The sequence below is a fragment of the Papio anubis genome, chromosome 16 (assembly GCF_008728515.1).
Source record: "Papio anubis isolate 15944 chromosome 16, Panubis1.0, whole genome shotgun sequence".
Classification (NCBI taxonomy): Eukaryota; Metazoa; Chordata; class Mammalia; order Primates; family Cercopithecidae; genus Papio; species Papio anubis.
In genome coordinates, this window is record NC_044991.1 from 10818726 (window position 1) to 10846131 (window position 27406).

A 27406-nucleotide genomic window follows, 5' to 3' on the forward strand; every position below is an offset into this window, starting at 1 on the left:
CAAGGGCAAGAACAGTGTTCCTAGCACTTAGTACCTTGCCTTGGGGTAGGATCACTCAATACATACTTGATGAATGAATGATTAATACCTTGATATTTTTATTCCTTTAGCAAATTTAAAGCAATTGACTTTTTTTAGAAAGATAAAAAATAGAAATGTCAGAGTTGACTGATACAAAAATTTCCCTTTCTTCACTACAAATTACGTTTTAAAATAGTTTTATGCTAACTACTTTATTGAAATATAATTTACATATTATGAAATACATAAATCTTAAGTGTACAGGTGGATGGATTTTGATGGGTGGAACCATCACCCATAGCACGATAAAGAACATTTTCATCACCTCATCCAGTTCCTTCATCCCTGCTTTCCCTCCTCTCCAGAGGCAACTAGTTTTTGAATTTCTTTAACTGTATAGATTTGTTGCATTTTTTCTTAAAATTTATGTAAATGGAAGCATGTCATATGTGTTCTTCAGTTTCTGGCTTCTCTAAACATAATGTTTCTGAGAGTAATCCATATTGTTGTATATATCAGAATATAATTTCTTTTTATTGCTGAGTTGTATTCCATTATATGTGCATACCACAGTTTATCCATCTATTGTTGATGGATAATATTTGGGATGCTTATAGCTTTAAGTTATTGTGAATAAAACTCTTATGAACATTCTTGTGCGATATGCATTCGGTTCTCTTTGGTATATCCTGAGGAGTGGAATTTCTGGGTTGTAGAAACCATAAAATATGACTAGAAACTAAAGTTTTCTTAAGTGATTTCACTATTAATATATGAGAATTTGTTGTTCACATCCTTATCAACACTTAGGAATGTTATTATTTTCCATTTAGCCATTTTGATGGGAGTATAATGTTTCAATTTGGTTTTAATTTGCATCTCCCTGAAAAGTTGTTAAGTGCCTTTTCATATGATTTTTGCCCATGAGGACATCTTTTGCCTGTTCAAGTATTGTCTGCTCAAATATTTTGCCTATTTTTAACATTTTATCTTTTTATTATTGATTTCTAGGAATTTTTATATATTTTGAATATGAGTTCTTTGTCAGATAGACATATTATAGATATTTTCTGCCATCCTACAGGCTACAAAAATTCTGTAGCTTGTCTTTTCCATTTTCTAATATTGTCTTAGGATGAGTAGAAGTTTGTCGTTCTGGATGTGAGGGCAATCTGGCTGGCTAGGCAGGAGTCCTTTTCCTCCCTCACCACTCTATGTGTGTCTCTCCTGAAATTGGATTCTTGGTCAAAGAGGATAGAAGAGGATTTTTCTTTGGTTGAGGGTATAGGAGTAGCTGCACTCCCTTTTTAGGACCTCCAAACAAGCTCTCAAGATCTATTTGTAGGGGAACATGGGGTAAAAAAAGTTTTAAGTTGGTAATTTTGATGAAGTTCAATCTATGGTTTTCTTTTATGGTGATATAGTTTGACTGTGTCCCCACCCAAATCTCATCTTGAATTCCCACATCTTGTGGGAGGGACTCTGTGGGAGGAATTGAATCATGGGGGCAGGTCTTTTCTGTGCTGTTCTCATGATAGTGAATAAGTCTCATAAGATCTGGTGTTTTTGTAAGGGGGAGTTTCCCTGCACAAGCTCTCTCTCTTTGCCTGCCTCCATCCACATAAGATGTGACTTGCTCCTCTTTGCCTTCTGCCATGATTGTGAGGCCTCCCTAGCCCTGTGGAACTGTAAGTCCATTAAACCTCTTTGTTTTGTAAATTGCCGAGTCTTGGGTATGTCTTTATCAGCTGCGTGAAAGTGGACTAATACATATGGTTAATGCCTTTTTTACCTTGTCCGAGAAACTTGCCTATCCCAAGGAATATGTTCTCCTATGTTTTCTTCTAGATATTTTATAGTTTTAACTAGGTGTGTGATCCATCAAGAATTAGCTTTTGCGTATATTGTGAGAGATAGAGTTCATTCTTATCTGTATGGTATCCAATTGCTTGAGAATTATTAGATTTTAATAATAGACTATTTCCATATGCATGATCTTGTTTGATCTCCTTAAAGCATCTTGTGAAAAGACAAGAGCAGGTATTTTCTCTTTTACAGAAACTTGGAGGCAAAGCTCAGAGATATTAAGTTACTTAGGTAAGGTTGCATATCCAGTTTACGGCTGAACACAATTAGAACTCATCTAAATAATATATCCTGATATTTAGTCATATGCTATTAGTATACTAAACAGCCTCTCCTAGTTAAGTCTTAAAAATATCCTAATGGGGTTTCACCGAACTACTAGAGTGAACTTAATTAAAATTATCTGAAAAATATCTCAAATTATTTACAGAAATTACAGTATTCTTTTAAAACCAATTCAGATTCTAGGAATTGTGTGGATTATAGATTTGTGTGTTTTTTATTCTCAATTAGCTAAGTCATTAAACTGCAATTAATTTTATTTAAATAGACTATTTCATATACATATACACACATACATTTAAATTAAAGGTATAGTTTTAAAAAGAGGGCCACATTTTAAAGAGACAGATTTCAATGTTGTTATTAAAAGTTACGTTAGGCTGAGTGTGGTGGCTCACTCCTGTAATCCCAGCACTGTGGGAGGATTTCCTGAGGTTAGGAGTTCAAGATCAGCCTGGGCAACATAGTGAGACCCTGTCTCTACATTTAAAAAAAAGAGAAAGAAAAAGAAAGAAAATAAAATTAGCTAGGCATGGCTAATAGGGGGCTGAAGTGGGAAGATAGCTTGAGCCCAAGAGTTTGAGGTTGTAGTGAGCTGTGATTGTGCCACTGCACTCTATCCTGTCTCAAAAAAAAAAAAAAGTGATTTTACTAGAAATAGCATTCATTGGTGACATTCCTGTCATTTTAGCTTTTCATTTTCATGATCAGTCACCTAATTTAAGAATGAGGTGCTTCACATTTATACTAATGACTGATTTCTGTATAGGCTGCCTCTCCCATTGTATCCTCCAACACTCACGGATGTGCTCATACCAGTCACCCACCTATTTGCTCACCAGATTTTGAATATCTTGGACTAAGAACAAAGCCTTTAAGCCATAGTTGAGATATAAATTAAAATATGGAAGGCAAATACTCTGGGAGACATAGTACATTTATTTATATTTACACTAGGCTGTAAATTATTAAGATTTTGTTGGGGTGGGGGGAGGTTGCTTTTTGAGTTTAGATTCTCATAGAAAGAGAGAAAACATCAAGTATTTGGGCCTTGAAAAGGTTTAGACAAAGCGGGAACCCTAGGAGTAGGAGGAAAAAGCAATGTCTGAAGTCTTCCTTTTCAAGGCAACTATAATGAATTGAATAAAGCCAAGATATCTGGAAAAAATACATTCAAGAAAAATAAAATAGAAAATATTTTAAAAATTACTCTAGATGTTGATTAGCCATGTCAAGGCTATAAAGTCAAATAACTAAAATTTGGGGGCATTAATACATTTACAGAAGGGACTGGATTTGGGGTGTATGAGGCAGACAGTTCCTAGTAGTATGATGCAGGGGCCAAGCATCGTGGGAAACAATCTAGCTTAAAAGTGGATCAGACTTAATTTTCAGACTAATGTCAGACATTGAGAGTCAGAATTCTCTAATCAGAGAACCCACCTAATATATGATGGTGGATTAGATTAATAATGTAATTTGGATGCACTTATTGTTGGTGGGTTAATTAACACAGGCTTCTGAGTTTATTTATAGCTTAAGTGAGCAAATGCAATTTCATGTAACAAATATTTTTGATGAACACATAGTTTCCTTTAACAAACATATATTATAGGCTTTAGGTCATCATAAGCCTTGTTGTTAGAAGTTATAGCATTGTGAGTTTAAACCAAAAACTTTTATTTAAAATAGTTGACTATTTAGCCTTGTGTTCCTTTTCAACAAATGACATCCTATTGGTAATCATGATAGCAAGAAGCAAAGCATGAATTCTTTTAAGCTTAAATGTGACCTTTACCCAGCTGGCTAGTCTTCCCATGGAGCTCTTTATTTATTGTACTCACATGGATGACAAAGCACAGTAAACAAAAAAGGGAAAGCAACCAGTTTAGCCCTTTCAGTGCTGCATCAGCAGAATTATTATCTGTTAAGGTTCTCATCAAATGAAATCGCTTGTAAGTATATACTAAGGTCAGTCAAAAAAATTAAAGCCAACCTCCACTTTCTAGTTTATTAGCTTTATGACTTCAGGAAAGTTACTTCATCACCCTAAACCTTACTTTTCTCTTAGGTAAAATTTACCTTAACTCTGAGGATTAGAGATATGTCTGAGAGTTAGTCACGTAGTAGGTTACCCATCAATATTAGTTAATACTATCAGCTCTTGATAGATTTTAACTTTTATTATTTTCATTTCCTAGAACGGATATTCATGTTCAAATAAAGCTCCATTCAGATACTCACTAGGAAGGTCTGTATTTATTTGTTTATTTATTTTAGAAGACAGGATCTCACTCCATTGCCCCGGTCGGAGTGTAATGGTGTGATCACAGCTCACTGCAGCCTCCAACTCCTGGGCTCAAGTTTTCTCCTGCCTCAGCCTCCTGAGTAGTGAGGACTACAAATATTTGCCAACATGACTAGCTAATTTTCTTTCTTTCTTTTTAATGTAGAGAAGGGATCTCTGTATGTTGCCCAGGCTGGTCTCAAACTCCTGGCCTCAAGTGATCCTCCCACCTTGGCCTCCCAAAATGTTGGAATTACAGATATGAGCCAGTAGAAAAGGTGGTCTTTTCTACTGTCCTGTAAAATGGTCACCCTCTGCTTGTCCCTAGCACCTTGTCCATATATACATTGTAGCCCTGTCATACTGCCATAATTATTGATTCACACGTTGGCCTCCCTCACTAGGTTTGGAGGGCTGAGGATACTTTATTTGTATCTCAGTTTCTTCTCCTTCTGTGGCGGAGGTGGGAAATCAGCATTTGCTGACAATGGCTGATGGGCCGACTGAATGGCAAGTATGCTATTATAAACCCAAAGAAGGAATTTGTAGCTTTAATATTTTCTCTTTATCCTAAATATTCTTCTATTTTTCTAAGTGTTTCTGGTATAGATTTATTTTTACTTACTTATCTTACTTGGTCTTTGGAGATCTTTTTGACGTTAAAATTTATGTCTTTTCTGTAAAATTCTCAGCTCTTGTCTCTGAATATTGTGTTTTTTCTGTTACCTCAATTTTCTTTTGAAACTTCCTCTAGATGAATATTGGGGCCTATAATCTGTTCTTTATGACTTTTAATTAATCTTTTTAATCTTGTTGCCTCTCTGTGCTGTATTTTGAGAGAATTCCTTAGTACCATTCTCCTGTTGGCCGGACACGATGGTTCATGCCTGTAATCCCAGCACTTTGGGAGGTCAAGGCAGGTTGATCACTTGAGGCCAGGAGTTGGAGACCAGGCTGGCCGACATGGCAAAAATACTAAACATTCAAAAATTAGCCAGGCCTGGCGGTGTCTGCCTGTAATCCCAGCCACTCGGGAGGCTGAGGTATGAGAATTACTTGAACCCAGGAGGCGGAGGTTGCAGTGAGCTGAGATTGTGCCACTGCACTCCAGCCTAGGTGGCAGATTGAGACATTGAGACTCTGTCTCAAAAATAAATAAATAAACAAATAAATAAATAAATAAAGTACTGTTTTCCAATTACCAAATCTGTCTTCAGCTGTTCTAGTCTGGTTTTTATCTTGGATGTTGAGTTTTTTAAAAAAATCTTAATGACTGCAGTTTTCATTTCTAGGATTTTTAATTGATTCTTTTCATAGCCATCTGGTCTTGTTTCATATCTGCCTTTGTTTTGTTTTATACTTTTATATTCCTTGTTGTCAATGAGTCATGTATTAATCTCTTTATTTAAAAATCTTTGTTAGAGGGTTTTCAAATAATAGAATATATATTCTATAGAAGATCCTATAGAAACACTGATTTCATTTGGTGTGGATTTATATTGTGATTGCTGATTTTTTTTTTTTTTTTTTTTTTTTTTTACAATTTTAACTTTTATTTTAGATTCAGGGGGTACATGTGCAGGTTTGTTACCTGGATACACTGCATGATGCTGAAGTTCAGGGTACAATTGATCCCCTCACCCGTGTACTAAACATAGTACTCAGTAGTTCGTTTTTCAACTCTTGCCTCCCTTCTTGCCTTCCACTTCCAGTAATCCTGTTTCTGATGTTGCCATCTTTATGTCTATGGGTACCCAATATTTAGCTCCCATTATAAGTGAGAACACGCAGTATTTGGTTTTCTGTTCTTGCATGAACTTGCTTAGGATAATGGCCTCCAGCTGCATCCATTTTGCTGCAAAGGACATGATTTCATTCCTTTTTATGGCTGCATAGTATTTCGTGGTATATGTACCACCCTTTCTTTATTCAATCCACCATTGATGGGCACCTAGATTGATTCCACATCTTTGCTATTGTGAATATTGCTACAGTGAACATACAAGTGCATATGTATTTTTGGCAGAATGATTTATTTTCTTTTGGATATATACCTAGTAATGGGATTGCTGGGTTGAAACCAGTTCTCAGTTCTTTGAGGAATCTCCAGATTGCTTTCCACCATGGCTAAACGAATTTACATTCCCACCAGTAGTATACAAGTGTTCCCTTTTCTCCACAGCCTCACCAGCATCTGTTGTTTTTTTGGTTTTTTGATAATAGCCATTCTGACTGGTGTGAGATGGTATCTCATTGTGGTTTTGCTTTGTATTTCTCTGATGATTAGTGACGTGGAGCATTTTTCCTGTGTGTTTTTTGGCCAGTTGTATGTCTTTTGAGAAGTGTCTGTTCATGTCTTTTGCCCATTTTTTAGTTGGGTTGTTTTTTGCTTGTTGAATTGTTTAAGTTCCTTGTAGATTCTGAATATCAGACCTTTGTCAGATGCCTAGTTTCTCCCATTCTATAGGCTGTCTCTTTACACTGATAGTTTCTTTTGCTGTGCAGAAGCTCGTTAGTTGAATTGGTGCCACTTGTCAATTTTTGGTTTTTATTGCAGTTGCTTTTGAGGACTTAGTCATAAATTCTTTCCGAAGTTCAATGTCCAGAACGGTGTTTTCTAGGTTTTCTTCTGGGATTCTTATAATTTGAGGTCTTACATAGATTGCTGATTTCATTGGCTGACTTTCTTAGCATTAGATTTTAAAAATATGTATTTTAGAATTTTAGTTTTTAGACTATTTTGAGTGGGAGGTTTTTTCCCACAATCACTCATGTTCATTTTTTTCCTTTTTTCCTTTTTTTTTTTTTTTTTTAATAAAATAAAGGTTTTCCAGTTCCCTTTACCCAGGTCTTCTAGACTCCCTCCTGTACAGGTCTTATAAAGGTGGCTTGGGGCACATGCCCTGTGATAATACTAGAATGTTCTAGACCCAGGAGCTGAGCAAGCAGGCGGCTTAGTTTAGTTCCAAGTATTAAGACTGCTTGTGTGTCCTCCTGCTTTTAGATCCACAGCTACAAATAAGTTATATCCCAGGAAGCAGTTGATGGCTATTTTTTTTTCTTCTCCTTTTCTTCCCAGCCTTCTCTCACAAACACTGCCCCCGTAACATTAAAGAGTGAGACCAGCTGTGATTTCCTAACACCTGAGGAGCTGAACTCTGGGCTGGCAGATCAAGAGCCCAGCAGCCCTTGGCTTCAGCCTTGCTCACTGCTTTTTCATTTCTCTTATATTTCTGCTTCGTGGGGGTTTTTATCTTGTTTTTGAGACTGGCAGTGTCTATTACTGCTGTGTATTTGGAACAGAACAGGGGGATACTTTGAAGCATGAACTCACTGTGCCAACTTGACTGGAGGGATTTTTTTTTTTTTTTTTTGAGATGGAGTTTCACTCTTGTCGCCCGGGCTGGAGTGCAATGGTGCAATCTTGGCTCACTGCAACCGACTGGAGGTTTTCTAACCTGGAAATTTGATCAGATATTTTAGCTACTTCTCCCCTCCCTTCCTACCCCCACCCCATTCCCTGAAGGCATTGTGGAGGGTAGATTGGAAGGAAGACTAAAGCTAAGTAAGTAATTTAGGACACCGCAGGCAACAAATGATCAAGGTCTGAACCAAGATGAAGAGAAGAGAATGGATTTGGAAGATAATTAGTGGGTATAGTCAATAGACATCGATAAGTGAATTTGGGAGGTGTATGTTCATATTTCTAACTTAGAATGGAGATAAAAGTCACCAAGAAAGGAATATGGGAAGAAGGGTAGATTTTGGTAGGGCAGTGAGTCAGGAATAGAGACAGTAGTATTAAGACTTTTACAATTGTTTGAAGCCTCGTACATGTTTTACTAAAGATCTTCTGATACATATTTTTTCTAGCGGTGCATCTCAATGCCCAAGATCTTTGAATTTACCATATTTGCGAATCTCTTTACACGAGGTTCAGCTTTAAATGTATATAGATTTCTCCCCAGCATTTGGAAAACTTTTCCTCAGCATATTCATTCATTTCACAAACATTTCTTAAGTGTCTCTTAAACAAACAAGCATAGTCTGGCCTTCGTGGATGTCACAGTTAATTGGAGGGAAAAGACAGTTACCAAACGGGCAATTGCTAACTGTGAAAGTGCTGTAAAAGACAAGGGTGAGGTACTGTGAGAGTGCATGAAAGCAGGGCCTGGCCAAGTCCGAAGCCCATTCTGCACAGGGCACAGTGGGAGGGAGTGTTCACTGTCCATGGAAGGCTTTCCCGAAGAAACTGGAGCTGTTCCCTGTCTGGCGCACTCTGCCCTAATGTCTGTGCAGAGCTGGCTGCTTCTTACTATTCAAGACCTCAGCCATGTTACCTCTTCTGCAAGACTTTCCACGACCATACCCAAAATTAAAGTCCAGCATATCACCCTACTTTATTTCTTTTTGGAACATTTATTTTTATCTGAAATTATCGTGTTTATTATTGGCTGTTTCAGCCAACTACAATGTAGGTGTCCTTGCCTCTTTTTTTCTGACTTGCAGTGACCTTGCCTCTTTTTTACTGACTTGCACCCCCATTGCTTAGAATACTTCCTGAAATGTAAGTGTTCCAGAAATTATTAACTGACTGCATAAATGAATGTCCTTGGATCTTGATCTCTTGCGTAGTTGCTCTACTAATTTGATTTCCTTGTCCTGTTTTTTGTTTGTTTGGGAGGACTCATCAAGTTGGTTGTCTACTTGTTCATTTTTCTATCACCTGGATCCTACCCTCACTCCCCTGTCATTCTGTAATTGAGGTTGCCAATTGTAGCATCACACCCTGTGACCATGATGATGGGCATGTGACTGTTTCAAGCTGGGTCACTTAGAGTCCTTCTCCTGATACTCCAAATTTGAAGGAAGGAAGAGGGAGACTTCTCAGGTGGCAGTGTGAATCTAGAGCTGTTGGTGGCCATAACCATCCAGATAAAAGAAGCCAATCTGTAAGAAGAGAAAATGAAAGCATTTCCTAGAAAAGCAGAGATGGCAGGGAAGAGAAGTCCTGGTAGCTTTCCAGTCTTGGCTTCCTTTGTGCCTGAGGCTCAGTTTCAACCCCTGGTTTTCCCTGGCTTTTGCTTTACCCAGTTCAAATGGAGTTTCTGTCACTTAGAGCCAAAAGATTCCCAATTAAAACTGTATATAGCTTTATTTTCATTTTAACCCATACCTCATCTAACAACCTTTTTATCTTGATGTGTTTTATATAATATCCTTGGGTATTGATCTGTTGAACTAGTTTAATTTCTGATTTCAGATAATCCATGTTTTCTACTTCCAATTCCATTTCTTTCTTTTGCTGCCTAAGTTTTCTACTTCCAGTACTATTCTTTCTTAGTATGCTGTCCTCCCTTTCTTTTGAGAAACATATTGTTTAGTAGTAAGTAGGTGCTATCTAATTATTACTGTTGTTATTTAACTCATCCTTGAAACAGGTTTATTAGGTTCTTCTTGGATTTTCTCACTTTCAACTTTGATGCTTTTGAACAGCCAGGTTAGTACCTAGTATCTCTAGGATGATAGGAAGCCAGGGTAGTGGGCAGAAGCTCACTTCTGGGTAATTTCTTCCCTGTGTTTGGTGAACTGCTGTGGCCTGATCTTCCTGGTGCTGCTGACTGCTACCTCAGGGTGGGGCTCTGATGGTCTGGGGAGAAGTCCTCCACGATTGCAACTGGCTCTCTGCTTGGTGTAACTGCTTGTCTCTTAGAACTATTGCAGCTGCCCTCAAATCCCACCAATCCACACAGACTCCAAGGAGAATATTTCACATCTATTCTATGATTTCTAGTTCTAACTTAATTAGAGCAGTGTTACAAGAAATTATTTCAAGCCAAGCAACTGTCTTAGGCAGCTAAGTTGTAAATTGACTTAGTATTTTTCATCAATCTGGTTCCATTTACACTATGTCAAGAAGAAAATTAGCAGCTTTTTGGTAATTTTTTTCTTTATTGATTAATTCACTCAGTAATTTTTTTTTTTTTTTGAAACTGAGTCTCATGCTGTCACCCAGGCTGGAGAGGCTGGAGTGCCATGACCCAGTCTCAGCTCACTGCAGCCTCTGCCTCCTGGGTTCAAGCATTTGTCATCCCTCAGCCACCTGAGTAGTTGGGATTACAGGTGTGCACCACCGTAGTTGGAATTACAGGTGTGCACCTCTGTGCCCAGCTAACTTTTGTGTTTTTAGTAGAGATGGGGTTTCACCATGTTGCCCAGGCTGGTCTCGAACTCCCGGCCTCAAGTGATCCATACACCTTGGAAACTCAGTAAATATTTACTGAGCATCTACTGTGTGTCAGTCACTCTTGGAGACACTGAAAATATCAGTGTTTCAAATGAGACTTCTTTGCCCCTCATGGAGCTTATATTTTTGATGAGGAAAAAAACAATAAATAAGTAAACCAATAAATATATAATACTAGGTAGTGATAAATGCCAAGGTGAAAAATAAAACAGGAGAAAGGAATAGAGAGCAATGAGGGTGGGGCTGTTTTAGAAAGGGTAGGCAGAACAGAGATTCTCTGAGGAGGTGACACTTGAGAAGAGACCTGAGTGAATCAGGGATAGAGCCATACAGAGAGTTCCTGGCAGAAGCAACAGCCAAAATATGGCTCTAAGGAGATGAAGAGCTTGGTAGAATTGCAGAGTAAAGCACCAGGGTAGCTAGAGTAGAAGGAATGAGGGGGAAGGTGGAAGGAGATGAGTTCCTGATGTTAAACATGGGAAAACATGTTCTTTGTGCCTCCAAAACCAAGCTTTGTCCATTTTTCAGGGGGAAGATAAGTGTCTGACATATTGTTCCGAAAGGCTAAAATTCATAGCCGACTTCTGTTTATCACATGACACTGAATGGTTTCCCAAAACATTGTGGCAATTCGGGTTATGGAATGCAAACTGATCATAGGAGGCTAAGGGTGTTTAGAATGATATGATTTGAAGCAGTTATAAAGTTGATTTGGAAGGAAGAAATAACTAAGAAGTGAGATTAGATAAAATAATCTTGGAAAAGATGGCAACTTGAGCAAAAGCTTCTGACACTGTCCACACCAATGCTTAATGAAGTGACCAGCAGTGAGAGAACATTGTTGGCCACTGTCATCTAAATATACCACAAATTTGACCATTTTTCATCACTCCCACTGCCAGTAAATTATAGTTAGAAAACATTAATACTTTAATTCATCATACCTAGAGCCCACAATGAACATACAAGTGGATCATTAGGGACTTTTCAGTTTATTTTTGAAAGGTAGCTTGGGAAGCCATATTTGTGAGTTCATCCCAAGATGGAGAAAGGCAAGTGATTTCCCTTATCGTTTTTTCTAGGAAGAAGATTGAAATAATAGTAATACCTTATATTTGAGTGAGTTATAGGTTACAGTGTACCTTTGTATCTGGGAATTCAACCAGACAGATATTGCTTGTGCTGCTTTTCAGATAGAAGACTCAGGCCCAGATAGACCACCTGACTGACTCAAAGTCACACAGATGGTTAAGGACAGAGCTATCACTATCACTAGAATTCTTGTCTTTGACTGTGCTCTGTCACTCTGCTAAAAAGCAACAAATTGTTTGGATAGGATGTTATGTCAGAGAAAAGCCAATTGCTCTCCCTTTTCTTGCTCCACCCCAATTGTACCCCTATAAGGTAACAGATGTTAACAATATTGTGAGTATGCCATATGTTTGCCTGCCTGCCTGCCTTCCTGTATTCTTGTCTGTCTGTCTGTCTTAGTCTGCTTGTGCTGCTATAACAGAGAACCACAGACTGGGTAATTTAGAAAGAAGAGAAATTTATTTTTTCATGGTTCTAGAGGCTGGAGAGTCCAGGATCAGGGCACTGGCAGGTTCAGTTGTCTGGTGAGGGCTGCTGTCTGCTTCCAAGATGGCACCTTGATGCTGCATCCTCTGGAAGGGAGGAATGCTGTGTCCTTATGTGACAGAAGGTCCGAAATGGGATGGTGGAAGGCAAGCAAGAGACAAATGCTGTGGGAAGCCTCTTTTATAAGGACCTTTATTCTGTTCACAAAGAAGGTGACCTCATGGCATAATCACCTCTTAAAGGCTCCACCTCTTAATACTATCACATTGGCAGTACTTGAATTTTGGAGGGGATATATTCAAACCACAGTTGTATGTATTTCTCTATCTGCTTCTCTCTTCTGTATACATATATAGTGGCTTCTTTTCCTCTATATGTTACAGCTTCAAATCAAATTGTGTATATTACTTTAAATCTTTAACCATGTGTCCTAGTCATACATCTAGGTCAGTATATCTAGATCCAATTCATATTCCTTCTTTGTATGTCTATATTGTTTGATTATTGCAAAGTATATATTGCTTTTTTTTTTTTTTTTTTTTTTTTTTGAGACAGAGTCTAGCTCTCGCTCTGTTGCCAGGCTGGAGTGCAGTGGTGCAATCTCGGCTCACTGCAACCTCTGCCTCCCGGGTTCAAGTCATTCCCCTGTCTCAGCCTCCTGAGTAGCTGGGACTACAGGCACATGCCACCATGCCCAGCTAGTTTTTTGTATTTTAGTAGAGACGAGGTTTCACCATATTGGCCAGGATGGTCTTGATTTCCTGACTTTGTGATCCGCCCGCCTCGGCCTCCCAAAGTGCTGGGATTACAGCCATGAGCCACCGCACCCGGCCATACATTGCTTTTAAAAGGAAAATCCAATAATGTATTTAAAGTGAAAAATGTAATGCCAGTATATAATTTTATCATATATTAATGACCTATTTACCTTTTAAAGTATAAGAAAAGGAATATACTTATCAGCAGTTCTTTATTTGCTGCAGGTTTTTTCACTGCTGACATTTTTACTTTTTAAAAAATTTCTGTAGAATAAGAATTAATTATAGCCTTAACTAGTATTTCCTTTTCTAAGCAGATTCAATGCATTTTTCAGGTTACTATGTCCGGGAAAAATCTAAGCAAGTCATCACATTGCTGATGGATGAACAACTGCTGTGTAAAGAGAGGGAAGTGGCATGTCGGACTAGACAGCGTACCTCCTACTCTATGTTGTTTTCTAAAAGACCACTTGGTTCAAGTAGCTCACTGACAGCGCGTACTTCTGCCCCTACATCAGATATTTCTGCTTCAGAGAAGAAGTGTAAGCTTCCTAAGTTTGGAAGGCTACGTAATAAAAGTACGTATATGACCATTGGCCTAAAATGCAACAGGTATCATTAAAAATGATTTAAAAATATAAAATACTATGTTTTAGTACTAAATTATTAATATCATTTAGTACTACTATTACCATATTAGGCTTCATACTATAGAAAACAATGATGAAGAATATTCAGTAGAAGATTTTATGACATATTTTAGTTTATTTATTTCTTAGCTTTATTTCTTTGCTTTATTTATTTATTTTTGAGATGGAATCTTGCTCTGTCTCCTAGGCTGGAGTGCAGTGGCAAGATCTCGGCTCACTGCAACCTCTGCCTCCCGGGTTCAAGCAATTCTCCTGCCTCAGCCTCCTGAGTAGCTGGGATTACAGGCTCCTGTCACCATGCCCAGCTAATTTTTGTATTTTTAGTAGAGACAGGGTTTCAGCATGTTGCCCAGGTTGGTCTCGAACACCTGACCTCAAGGGATCCTCCTGCCTTGGCCTCCCAAAGTGCTGGGATTATAGGCATGAGCCACTGTGCCCGGCCCAATTTTATGACTGTTTTCTGAATGCAGTTATCTTTGATTCAAATAAAATGTTTTTGAGCTTTTAAGCTATTAAACTAGTGACTACGCTATTTGGCATCGTGATTCAATTTTAAGATTTTTATCCTTAACTGGAAAGTGAAAGACTACAGTTTTCTAACACTAGGTGTCTGGATATGTGTGTATGAGGTCTCTTTGATCCTATAATATAAATCAAATAATTGACATTTTTTAAGTGTGCTTCAGAATCCTAAAAGTGCTCTAAAAGTTCTTCTAGGACATTACCTTGTACTCTTTCCTTTGCTTAAAACTTTAAATATGGACTGCTGAACTTTTATAAAAAAAAGGATATATTTATAATGTTATAATAGACATCAGTAGAAAAATACTATCTTCTTTTCTACCAAATTTGCTAAAACTTAAAAAAAATATCATTTTCCTCTAACTTCTCCAGTAGAAACCCTGTTGATAAATTGTCTATGAGGAATGGACAGCTTGAGGAAGCCAGAACATCAGTGAAATGTGACTTAGAGAACTGTCCCTTTGTATTCAGTACAAATAGATAATTCCAACTGTCAGTTAAGTGCAAAAATGTAACAGTGTCACTAGTAATACCAACACATGTTAATCTTGCTAACAATCATTCAAGTGCTTTTCTGACTTAATCAAGAGTTTCAAATGTTCACCCAATGGGACATTGAGTGAACATCCATATTTGGAATTGGAGAGAGACATTATAAGAGGGTAGCCATTGTAAGTATAGTAGCAAATACTACCTACCTGCTTCTAAAAGTGGTGGAATTTCTTTCTTTAGGGGATCTGATTCTTTTGAAATAAATCTTCAAAAGAGACAGCCACTCATTTTGAAATTTTTCTCATGGGAGCCTTTAATTCAAACTGATGCTAAAAACAGAGTAACAGAGAAGAAGAACCAATTATGACTCATCCAGAGTTTCTTCCCCACTTATGCTTTTTCGATGTTACCTTTCTTACTCTTCCTTCTTCCTTTCTTTTCTCAATTCTTTCTTCTTTCATTGTAAATGCATAATTATTGAATTTATTTAAAATTTGGATATTCAGCAGAACTTTGGAGCTATAGGAGTGAATAAAATAAATGTTCTTTTATCATGGAACTAATATTCTAGTGATAGAGAGTAGGATGTCTCTGTCAGAAGCACAAAATATGTCAGATAATAACGAGTCCCATAAAGAAAAGGAAAGCAGGGTCAGGGAACAGAGAGTGACAGGGATGGGTTTATTTTAGGTCATGTGATGAGGGAAGGGCTTTTGGAGGAAGTGAATCTTTAAACAGACCTGAATGAAGTGAGGGAGCAGTCCATGTACAGGCGTACCTCGATTGATTGCATTTTGCTTTATTACGCTTCACAGATAATGCATATTTTACAAATTGAAGGTTTGTGGCAACCCTGCACCCGGGAAGTTTATTGGCGTCATTTTTCTGATAGCATGTGCATACTTTGTGTCTGTGTCACATTTTGGTAGTTCTTGCAATGTTTTTAACTTTTTCCTTATTATTATATGTGTCATGGTGATCTATGATCAGTGATCTTAGCTGTTACTGTTATAATTGTTTTGGGGTACCACAAACCATAACTGTAGAAGACCAGTGAACTTATTGATAGATGTCACGTGTGTTCTGGCTGCTTTACTGATCTCCATCTCTCTCTCTCCTTGGGTCTCCCTAGTCCCTGAGAGTCAACAATATTGAAATTAAGCCAATTAATAACCCTACAATGACCTGTAAGTGTTCAAGTGTAAGGAAGAGTCGCAGGTTTCTCACTTTAATTCAAAAGCTAGAAATGATTAAACTTAGTGAGGAAGGCATGTTGAAAGCTGAAATAGGTTGAAAGGTAGGCCTCTTTTGCCAAACAGTTAGCTAAGTTATGAATGTAAAGGAAAAATTCTGGAAGGAAATTAGAAGTGCTGTTCCAGCGAATACAGGAATGGTAAGAATGGGAAACAGCCTTTGCTGATATGGAGAAAGGTTGCATGGTCTGGATAGAAGATCAAACTAGCCCCAGTATCCCTTAAGCCAAAGCCTAATCCAGAACAAGGTTCTGTCTTTAATTCTGCAAAGACTGAGAGAGATGAGGAAACTGCAGAAGAAAATCTTGAAGCTAGCGGAGGTTGGTTCATGAGGTTTAAGGAAAGCAGCTGTCACCATAACATACAAGTACAAAGTGAAGCAGCAAGTACTGAGGGAGAAGCTGTAGCAAGTTATCCAGAAGATCTAGCTAAGGTAATTGATGAAGGTGGCTACCCTAAACAGATTTTTAATGTGGATGAAATAGCCTTTTGTTGGAAAAAGATGCCGTCTGGGACTCTCATAGCTAGAGAGGAGAAGTCAATGCCTGGCTTCAAAGCTTCAAAGGACAGGTGACTCTCTTTTTAGGGACTAATGCAACTGGTGACTTTAAGTTGAAGCCAACTGCTCGTTCATCATTCCAAAAATCCTAGTGCCCTTAAGATTTCTTTAAAAATATTGCTGCTCATTGACAATGCACCTGGTCACCCAAGAGTTCTGATGGAGATGTACAAGGAGATTAATGTTGTTTTCATGCCTGCTAACACACAGTGTTTATTCTTCAGCCCATGGATCAAGGAGTGATTTCAACCTTCAAGTCTTATTACTGAAGGAATACATTTCATAAAGCTATATCTTCCATAGATAGTGATTCCTCTGATAGATCTGAGCAAAGTAAATTAAAAACCTTCTGGAAAAGATTCACCATTCTAGATGCCATTAAGAACATTTGTGATTCATGGGAGGAAGCCACAATTTCAACATTAACAGGAATTTGAAAGAAGTGGATTCCAACCCTCATGGATGACTTTGAGGGGTTCAAGACTTCAGTGGAGGAAGGAACTGCAGATGTGGTGGAAATAGCAAGAGAACTAGAATTAGAACTGGAGCCTGAAGATGTGACTGGATTGCTGCAATCTCATGATCAAACTTGAACAGATGAAGAGTTACTTCTTATGGATGAGCAAAGAAAGTGGTTTCTTGAGATGAAATCTACTCCTGTGAAGATGCTGTGAACTTGTTGCAGTGTCAACAAAGAATTCAGAATATTACGTAAACTTAGTAGATAAAGCAGTGGCAGGATTAGAGAGGACTCTAATTTTGAAAGAAGTTCTGTGGGTAAAATGCTATCAAAGAGCATCGCATGCTACAGAGAAATCTTTTGTGAAAGGAAGAGTCAGTTGATGTTGCAGGCTTTATTGTTGTCTTACTTTAAAAAATTGCCACAGCTTTCCCAACCTTCAGCAGCAACTACCCTGATCTATCAGCAGCCCTCAACATGGAGACAGAACCCTCCACCAGCAAAAAGATGATGACTCACTGAAGGCTCAGATAATTGTTAGCCTTTTTAAATTAGCAATAAAGTATTATTTAAGTTATGCATATGTATTTTTTAGGCAACATGGTATTGCATACTAAGTCTACTAAGTAGACTGCAGTCTAATGTAAACATAACTTTTATATGCACCGGGAAACAAAAAAGTTTGTGTGAGTCGCTTTACTGGAATATTTACTTTATTGCAGTAATGTGGAACCCAACCCACCACAGTATCTTCAAGGTGTGCCTGTATATCAGGCAGAGGGAACAGCAGGGCAGATGCTCTGAAACTGGAGTGAACTTGGCCTTGTTAATTGTAAGCTTAGGAAATGAATCCCTAAATTAATACAGAAGTAACTCAACTCTGATTTTACGATTCATGCAAGAAATTCTAGTTTATTGTTTTGTAGTCACAGATTGCATTTTGTTTTTTTTGTTTTTTTTTTTTTTTTGAGCCCGAGTTTCACTCCTGTTGCCCAGGCTGGAGCGCAATGGCATGATCTCGGCTCACTGCAACCTCTGCCTCCTGGGTTCAGGTGATTCTCCTGCCCCAGCCTTCCAGAGTAGCTGGGATTACAGGCGTGCGCCACCGTACCTGGCCCCACAGATTGCATTTTTAAACCTAAAATGATATTCTCCATCTTTATGACATGTCTCATTCACTACACTGAGCTATGAATGACTTGACTATTTTTAAAAAGTGAATCCACCTTCAAATGAAGTTTTGCTACGAGTTATTATTTTTTACCACTACAAACACATATTGAGTGTCTGGCTCACTATAATGCCAGACATGTTCTAAGCCCGGTAAGTAAATTGGCTGTATTTCTGCTCTAATGGAGGTTATAGCTTGTGATGTACTATGTGCTTTTTCTTTTCCTTTTCTTTTTTCTTTTTCTTCTGAGACAGGGTCTTGATCTGTCACCCCGGCAGGAGCGCAGTGGTGTGATAATGACTCACTGCAGTCTTGAACTACTGGACTCAAGTAATCCTCCTGGCTTAGCCTACCAAGTAGCTGGGACTACCGGCACACACCACCACACCCAGCTGACTTGAAAAAATACTTGTTCGAGACAAGATCTTGCTACCACATTCTTCTAAGTCTGTTTCACGAAAAGATACTCTAAAACAGCTTTAGTCAATGATGGCATCATTATAGTAAATCTATAGTAAGAATACCATTTAAAGCGAACAGTGAATGTTTGGATGTAAAATCTTTAGTAAATTTGTTTTAAAATCTGTTATTTTTATTTCATTTATCTGCTTTCTATATGAATACATCCTAGATATACAGATGTGTGTGTTTGTGTCCAAAAAAGAGTAATTAGATTAAGTAAACTTGGCAATACTAACCAATTTTATGTAGGCATTTGAATCTGAAGGTGTATTTTAAAGGAAGAAAGAAAACTGACAGTTTGGAGTTGGGGTAGGAAAAAATAAGAAATTGAAGGGATATTCTTTTTTTTTTTTTTTTTTTTTTGAGATGAAGTTTCACTCTGTTGCCCAGGCTGGAGTGCAATGGAGCAACCTTGGCTCACTGCAACCTCTGCCTCCCAGGTTCAAGTGATTCTCCTGTCTCAGCCTCCCGAGTAGCTGGGATTACAGGCACGTGTCACCACTCCTGGCTAATTTTGTATTTTTAGTAGAGACAGGGTTTCTCCATGTTGGTCAGACTGGTCTTGAACTCCTGACCTCAGGTGATCTGCCTGCCTCTGCCTCCCAAAATGCTGAGATTACAGTCGTGAGCCACCATGTCTGGTCATGAGGGGGACATTCTTAATGTGACAGGAGAAGTAGCAAATTAAAACTCAAAGAGCAGTAGCTAAGTTAGAATGAGATGCATCCACAAGTTATGACAGTAGACGCCACAAAAATGCTAGCCGCTTAAACATACAAATCTATTTCTCTCTTCTGAAATACTCCCTTGTAGGTATTCTATGACTGATATGGCTCTCCACTATGTTGGCTTCAGGGCTATTTTTGAGTCTTGTTGCTCCACCAAACTCAGCGTTTAAATTCCACTTCATGGTCCACTTCCACTTTTTGAGTCATAGCTGCTTGAGCTCCCACCGTCACACCTGCCTTCTAGCCAGTAGAAAGGAAGGGAGATTGAAAATGTGAATGTCTCTTCCCTTTTTAATTTTTTTGTCCTGTTTTTTTTTTTAACAAGAACACTTATTAAAAGTTGCTTATAACATTTTAGCTCACACATTATTGTTTAGTACTTAGTCCCACTGACACTCCTAGCTACAAAGGAGGTTGAGAAATATCATCTGCCCAGATGAAAGTTAAGAGATTCTGTTATTAAGGAAGATGGAGAGAATAAATGCTGGGGATCACAAATCGTTTCTACAATAGTGGGAAAGAATACAAGCAAGACACAGATTAAGCATGGTAATATATAGTTGTCTGACTAAATGGAATAAAAATATAAATTTGAATATGTAAAACAGTAGGGACAGATAGCTGAGAGTACTCAGAGCAATTCATAAATGACCTAATAAACTCAATTTGATATGAGTAGCAATTACGAACCATTGTAGGCCTTGGAGAACAGAAGGGATGTTTAGCTTAGTCACAGAACTGAGCTTCCTTATTACTGAAAACAGCTGTTTGTGGAAGATAATTCTTTTTGCTTTGTGTAGAAATGAAGGAGATACAAATTGAAGGAAGCTTGTAAGAGATAGTTGTTTCAATCCAGGCATCCAGGACCTGCTCCTAGGGTTATAGAAATGAGGAAACAGTAATGTTTAAAGATAGACTGTAGAGAAGCAATGGGGGTAAGTGGATGATGTATTGGAGAAGAAAGAAACTGAAATTGACTAACCTTTGCATTAGAGAAAATGGAGGCAAGTGATGATATCATACAGGTAAATTTTCATTAGAAGGAGTCTAAAGATGTCTCTAAGTTATTTAGTTACAGCGAAATGTAAAATTGAATGCAGGAAATGTGATTTCCAGCCTTCAGGACCTAGAGCTGAAACAGCTGTGCCTCCCTTCTTTATGGTGAATCAGCGAGGGAAAAGAGGCACTTTAAAGAAGGTGTTATATACACATCGCCACTTCTATTTCTTTTTTTTTCTTTTCTTGGATGTTTTCCCAAGTTTTAATTCTAGTAGCTAGCTTGGGTGGTTTTTGTTTAGATGCTTCTGATGTGTGAAGGAAGAGATGGGCTGAAGGATCATTACTGCTTGATGGCAAGACAGAACAATATAAAAAGGACAGTTATAACTCAGCTCTAATGTCAGGCCATTTTTGTAGAGGCAACAGTTATTACGAAAAGGATCTCCAGAGGCACTACTTACAGCCAGACCAGCAGAACTTTACCTGTGTTGGTTATCTGATCTTCCATAAAGAGCTCTTCACTAGCATCATTCTTTGCAACAGAACTTTACCTGTATTAAGGATTACTCTGGTCTGTGTCAAATGTAATGGCATTCTATATAATGGAAAAATTTCCCTGAAAACTATCATTGCTGTTGAACCAAAATTATACAGTAGGTCCTTGAATAACATCCTTTTGTTCAATGTTGTTATAACTGATGAGAAAAACATCAATTCCCGGCCGAGGCCCCTGTCTGTATGGAGTTTGCACACTCTTCCCCGTCTGCGTGGGCTTTCTCCATGTTCTCTGCTTTTCTCCCACTTCCCAAGGATGTGCACAGCAGGTGAATCGGCATGTCTGAATGGTCCCCGTCCAGGTGAGTGTGGAGTGGGTGTGAGTGCACCCTGCAATGAAGCGGCATCCCTGTCCAGGGCTGGTTCCCACCTTGTGACCTGAGCTTCCAGGATGGGCTCCAGCCACCTGTGACCCTGAAGGGAGCAGATAATCATCTTGTTTTTACCAATCTTCCTTAAATGTATGTATAGCTCACATTTATTTCAATGTTTAATAATAAAAGTGGGCCAACCTCAGTGGCTCATGCCTGTAATTCCCGCACTTTGGGAGGCCAAGGCAGGCGGATCACCTGAGGCCAGGAGTTCAAGACCAGCCTGGCTGACATGGTGAAACCCCGTCTCTAGTAAAAATACAAAAATTAGCAAGGCATGATGGCGGTTGCCTGTAGTCATAGCTACTCAGGAGGCTGAGGCAGGAGAATTACTTGAACCTGGGAGGCAGAGATTGCAGTGAGCTGAGATCACGCCACTGTACTCCAGACTGGGTGACAGAGCAAGACTCTATCTCAAAAAACAATAATAAGAATAAAAGTGTTTTGGGTTTTTTTTGTTGTTGTTTATTTGTTTGTTTGTTTTGAGATAGAGTCTCACCCTGTCACCCAGGCTGGAGTACAGTGGCACGATCGCAGCTCACTGCAACCTCTGCCTCTCAGGTTCAAGCGATTCTCCTGCCTCAGCCTCCTTAGTAGCTGGGACCACAGGTGCCTGCCACTACACCCGGCTAATTTTTGTATTTTTTAAGTAGAGACAGGGTTTCACCATATTGGCCAGCTGGTCTCGAACTCCTGAGCTTGTGATCCACCCGCCTCGGCCTCCCATATGTTTTGGTCTTTATTTAGAAGTTTGGTGACATTTTTGTGACTAGAAATATGCTATAGGAACTTAGTTCTTGTTCATATTAATTAGCCTATGGTAAAATTGGCTTCATTATACATTGTTTCCCTTAAAGTAGCAATTTCCAAGAGACTGTGGACATCATTAAATGAGGACTTGCTGTACTGCAAAGTAGTTGTCATGCTTTTATAAAAAAAAAACCAGCAATGTTGATGTTGTTACGTCCTACAAAGAGCTTTGTACTAACAGAATTGATGTGGAGTCATGCTTGGTTGCCTTGCCACATGTAGATGAGATGGCAGGGCTTATGGTACAAACTGTGGTTGTAATGAAAACATTTGCATTGATAAATGTCAAACAGCTGATCTTTTGATCTTTTAAATTTAAAAATAAATATATAAAAATAATGTATATCTCTACCACCCTAAACTGTTAACATCTTAGAATATAGTCATGTGTCATATAATGATGTTTCAGTCAACGGTGGACTACGTGTATGATGCTGGTCCCATAAGATTATAATATATTTTACTGTACCTTTTCTATGTTTAGATATGTTTAGATACATGAATTCTTACCATTGTGTTACAGTTGCCATTGTGTTACAATTGCCTACCACATTCAGTACAGTAATATGCTATACAAGTTCATTGCTTAGGAGCCCAGGTGTGTAGTAAGCTCTACCATCTCGATGTGTGTGAGCACACTCTATGATGTTTATACAACAATGAAATTGCCTAGCAGTGCATTTCTCAGAAAGCATCCCTGTTGTTAAGCTATGTGTAACTGTTTCTTTTTTATTTTTGTTTCAGAAAACCATTTACTCTTGTAAAACAATATAAGCTTGTTATACAATTACTCAGAAATAGCCATCATTAATATCAGATGATTGTAATTCTAGGCATCTTTTTTGTGTGACAGGGTCTCACTCTGTTGTCCAGGCTGGAGTACAGTGGCGCCATCACAGTTCACTGCCACCTTGGTCTCCCTGGGCTCAGGTGATCCTCCCACCTCAGCCTCCCAAGTAGCTGGGACTGTAGGCACGCACCACCACGCTAGCTAATTTGGGGTTTTGGGTTTTTTTTTTTTTTTTTTTTGGTAGAAACAAAGTTTCACCATGTTGCCCAGGAAGGTCTCAAGCTCCTTGGCTCAAGCGATCTGCTCGCCTCAGCCTCCCAAAGTGCTAGGATTACAGGTGTGAGCCATCATGCCTGGCCAGCATTTACAAAAAATCTATACATACATATAGAGAGATGGATAGCTAGAGATAAATTATTTTTATAAAAATAGAATTATATGCTGTTTTTTAGTAAAAAATATTAAAGGGAGATCAAGACCATCCTGGCTAACACAGTGAAACCCCGTCTCTACTAAAAATACAAAAAATTAGCTGGGCGCAGTGGCGGGCACCTGTAGTCCCAGCTACTCGGGAGGCTGAGACAGGAGAATGGTGTGAACCTGGGAGGCAGAGCTTGCAGTGAGCTGAGATTGTGCCACTGCACTGCAGCCTGGGCAACAGAGCGAGACTCCATCTCAAAAAAAAAAAAGAAAAAAAATATATTAAAGGTCTCCTTCTGGCAATGAGACTAGGAACTCCATTTACTGCACAATAACCAGAGACTGGAAGTGACACACTATTTGAGACACTCCTGGCCTCATAAGAAGTATGGGAAGTCTCTAAGGTTCTTTTTGAAAAATGTAAACAAAATAAGAACAGCACATGTGAGCTGGTCAGTGACTTGGCATTCTGCCTGTGGGAAGGTGCAGGTAACTGTAGGCGTTGAGTTGCTTAAGAGCAGTTATTAGTAGATCAGAGAATGAGTTTGGGGCCTGTCTTCAGCATTGGGAAGGAAAGCCTTGGATTACTATGCTGAACCCAGACCCTCAAGGGGACTGAATTGAGAAAGTGTACTCAGATCATAAGTTAGATCCAATAGGATTTTCACCAGTTTAAGACAAGCAACGAGCTCACAATCCAGTATCACCAAACCAGGAGAAGGTAAGCAGCAAAGAACATACTTAATCCCCCAAAGACTGTAGATATTGGAAAGGTCAGATACAGAACAGCTGTGTATTTACATAAATAAAGGATATAATCACATGCATCACCAATTATCAAGGGATTATTAGGACTGAGTGGATGAATTCGAAAAAAGGGAACTTGCAGAAATGAGAAATACTACTGAACTAAAAAAATATATTTAGTGAGCTAGAAGATATGCCCAAAGAAAATGGAAAATATGAAAGTAATATTAATTAAGCCATATGGAGGATACTGCTACAAAGGAATGACAATTAATTACTATACCAGAAAACTTCTCATCTTCTACAGTAGAAGCCTAATGACAGTGACATAGTATCTTAGAAATGCTGTAGGAAAATAACAGCCTATAATTGTGTACCAGCGAAACTATCATTTAAGGGTGAGGGTGAAATAGTTATTTATCGATGAATAAAAAAATAAAGAGAATTCACAACCATGAGACCTGCATTAAGGGTATACTTCAAAAAGAGGAAAATTATTCCAGAAAGATAGTTGAAAATTCAAGAGAGAATAATGAATACATGGTAAACACACACACATAAATATATATGTATCATAAACATTTTCTGTATAAATCTAATTTTTGAGTTAAGAAAAAGACAATTAGAATAGTGGGTAGCCATGGTATGTAAATGGGGGTGGGCAGGTTTAGAGTTGTGTTCTAAAGGTCCTTGTGTTTTTAGGAGAAGGTAATGAATATTCTTTGACTGTAAACTTTTAAAGGTAAACGTGCATGATAAACTTTGAAGAATAAACTTTAAAAGAAGAGAAATAGAGTGCATAAATTCCAGACAAGTGGCAAGAAGAAGTAGAATGAGAAGAAAATAAAATTGTATAAAGGACAAAAAGCATAAAATGGAACAAATAGAAATTCAAAAGTAAAATAAATAATAGAAATAAGCCCAAATAGATTAATAATCGCAGTAAATAGTAGTAGATTAAACTCATCTATTAAAAGGCAGAGACTATCAGATTGGGGAAAAAGAAATCCAGATATATGCTGCAAGCATAAATTCACATAAAGATTGAAAGCAATGTATGGAAAAAGGTAAGTCAGGCATATACAAGCTAAAAGAAGGCTGGTATAGCTACTTAATAACAGGCAAAGGAGACTTTAAAGCCAAGAGCATTAAGGGTAATAATAAGATGCTTAATTCCCCAGGAAGATGTAACATTTCTAAATGTGAATATACCCAGTAAAATAACTTCAAAGTATATAAAGCAAAAATTGGTAGAAATACAGGAAGAAATTGAGACATCTACCATCATAGTAGATAACTTCTTAACATCTTTATTGATAGGTGAAGGACATAAAACTTTTTAAAATATGGATTTTATAATTGATTATATGTGTTATAAAGGAAACACATATAATAGTATTTTGGTAAGAAAACGTGTCCTATATGAAAAATCTGTTTCATATAGGACACGTTTTCTTACCAAAATACTATTAAATGTGAAGTTAAGAAAAAATATAAATAAAAAATTTCCCTACATTTGAATGTGGCATTATTTCTTTTAGAATAAGTTGGAAGAAAAGGATTTCAGTACTCCTTGCTAGGTCAGCTTTGTAGTGGAGGTCCTAGCCATCACAGTAAAACAAGCAAGAGAAATTAAAAATGTAAGTATCAAAATGGAAGAAACGAGCATCATTGGTAAATGATAGGATTTTCATATAAAAAACTTCAAAAGATCTACAGACATATTAAAAATGATGAGTTTAAAAAGATGGCTGGCTATAACATCAAAACATAAAATCAAGTTATATTCTATATATCAGCAACAAATATTAAACATAATTTTTAAGATACCATTTATAATAGCTAAAAATCTTGATGTAGGAATAAGTCTTAACAAAAGAAGTACAAAATCTGTACACTGTAGGTTATAATGCTTAATTGAAATACATTAAAGACCTATATAAATGGAAAGATATTCCATTTTTATCAAAATAATAATGTAAACATGTCAGTTCTCTCCAAATTGTGTAGATTTAGTGGAGGGTTTCTCAGCCTTGATACTATTGATATTTTGAAACAGATCATTCTTTGTTGTGGGGGCTGTGCATTGCAGGATAGTTAGCATCATCCCTGGCCTGTACCCACTGGATGCTATTAGCAAACATCCCTTCCTGTTGTATTGAATCAAAAGTCTGCAGACATTGCCAAATGTCCCCTGGGGGCCAAATTGTTCCCAGTAGAGAACTGCTGATTCAGTGCAGTTACAATCAAAATCCAAAAAGGCTTTTAAGAGTTGAATTTGATGTACTGATTCCAAAATTTACGTGGAAGAATAAAAAGTTCCAGAGTATTCAAAACATGCCTAAAATAGAGTAAGGTGGAGGGCTTGCCTTTCTAAATAACAAGACTAAAATTTTACTGATCATGACAGTGTGGTATGGATGCAGGATAGGTGTGTGGACCAATGGAACAAACCATAACCCTAGAAAACAGGCCTGGGCCACTATGGAATCAGTAAATGACAGAAGTGGCATTTTTGAATAGTGGAGAAAAAGTGAACTACTCAATAAATAATACTGGGATAATTTTTTTATCCATATTGTAAAAATGAAATGAGGTCTCTACCTGGATGAATTAAGGATTTACAGGTAAAAAGGCAAAACTTTCAAATGTTTAGAAGAAAATTTAGAATATATTTTTTACATTGAAATAGGGAAGTATTTCATAAACAGAAAAAGTACACATTATTTTTTGAAAGTGTTTATGAATTTGACATTTGTGGTAGGCAGAGTTCTGAGGATAAGCCCCATGACCCTTGCCTGTATACAGTCCTCTTCCCTTTGAGCATGGGTGGAACCTGTGAATATGATGAATCACCACCCTCATGATTGTTATATTCTATGGCGAAAAAGGTATTATGCTGGTAGGCCCTATCTAATCAGATGAGTCCTTTAGAAGCAGAGAGTTGGCCGGGCGCGGTGGCCCACGTCTGTAATCCCAGCACTTTGGGGGGCCAAGGTGGGCAGATCATGAGGTCAGGAGATCAAGACCATCCTGGCCTACATGGTGAAAGCCTGTCTCTACTAAAAATACAAAAATTAGCTGGGCATGGTGGTACATACCTGTAGTCCCAGCTACTCAGGAGGCTGAGGCAGGAGACTCACTTGAACCCAGGAGGCGGAGGTTGCAGTGAGCCAAGATTGTGCCATTGCACTCCAGCCTGGTGACAGAGACTCTGTATCAAAAAAAAAAAAAATTAATTAAAATAAAATCAGAGAGTTTTCTCTAGCTGGTGGCCAAAGAGGGAGTCAGAAAGATTCCAAGTGTGAGAAGGATTTGAAGCACTATTGTTGGCTTGAAGATGGAGTAATAAGGAATGCAAGTGGCCTCGAAGGTGAG

At 38.1% G+C, this 27406-nt stretch overlaps 1 protein-coding gene across 5 annotated transcripts in view; it reads left to right on the forward strand.

The window, feature by feature from the left end:
* Window positions 1-27406, forward strand: part of ENTHD1 (ENTH domain containing 1) — a 165418-nt gene that overhangs the window by 17345 nt on the left and 120667 nt on the right. For all 5 annotated transcript variants that reach the window (XM_031656283.1, XM_031656282.1, XM_031656281.1 and 2 more), the window contains one exon: window positions 13375-13617. In XM_031656283.1, the coding sequence (XP_031512143.1) occupies window positions 13375-13617 (243 nt within the window). The remainder of the gene's footprint in view (window positions 1-13374; window positions 13618-27406) is intronic.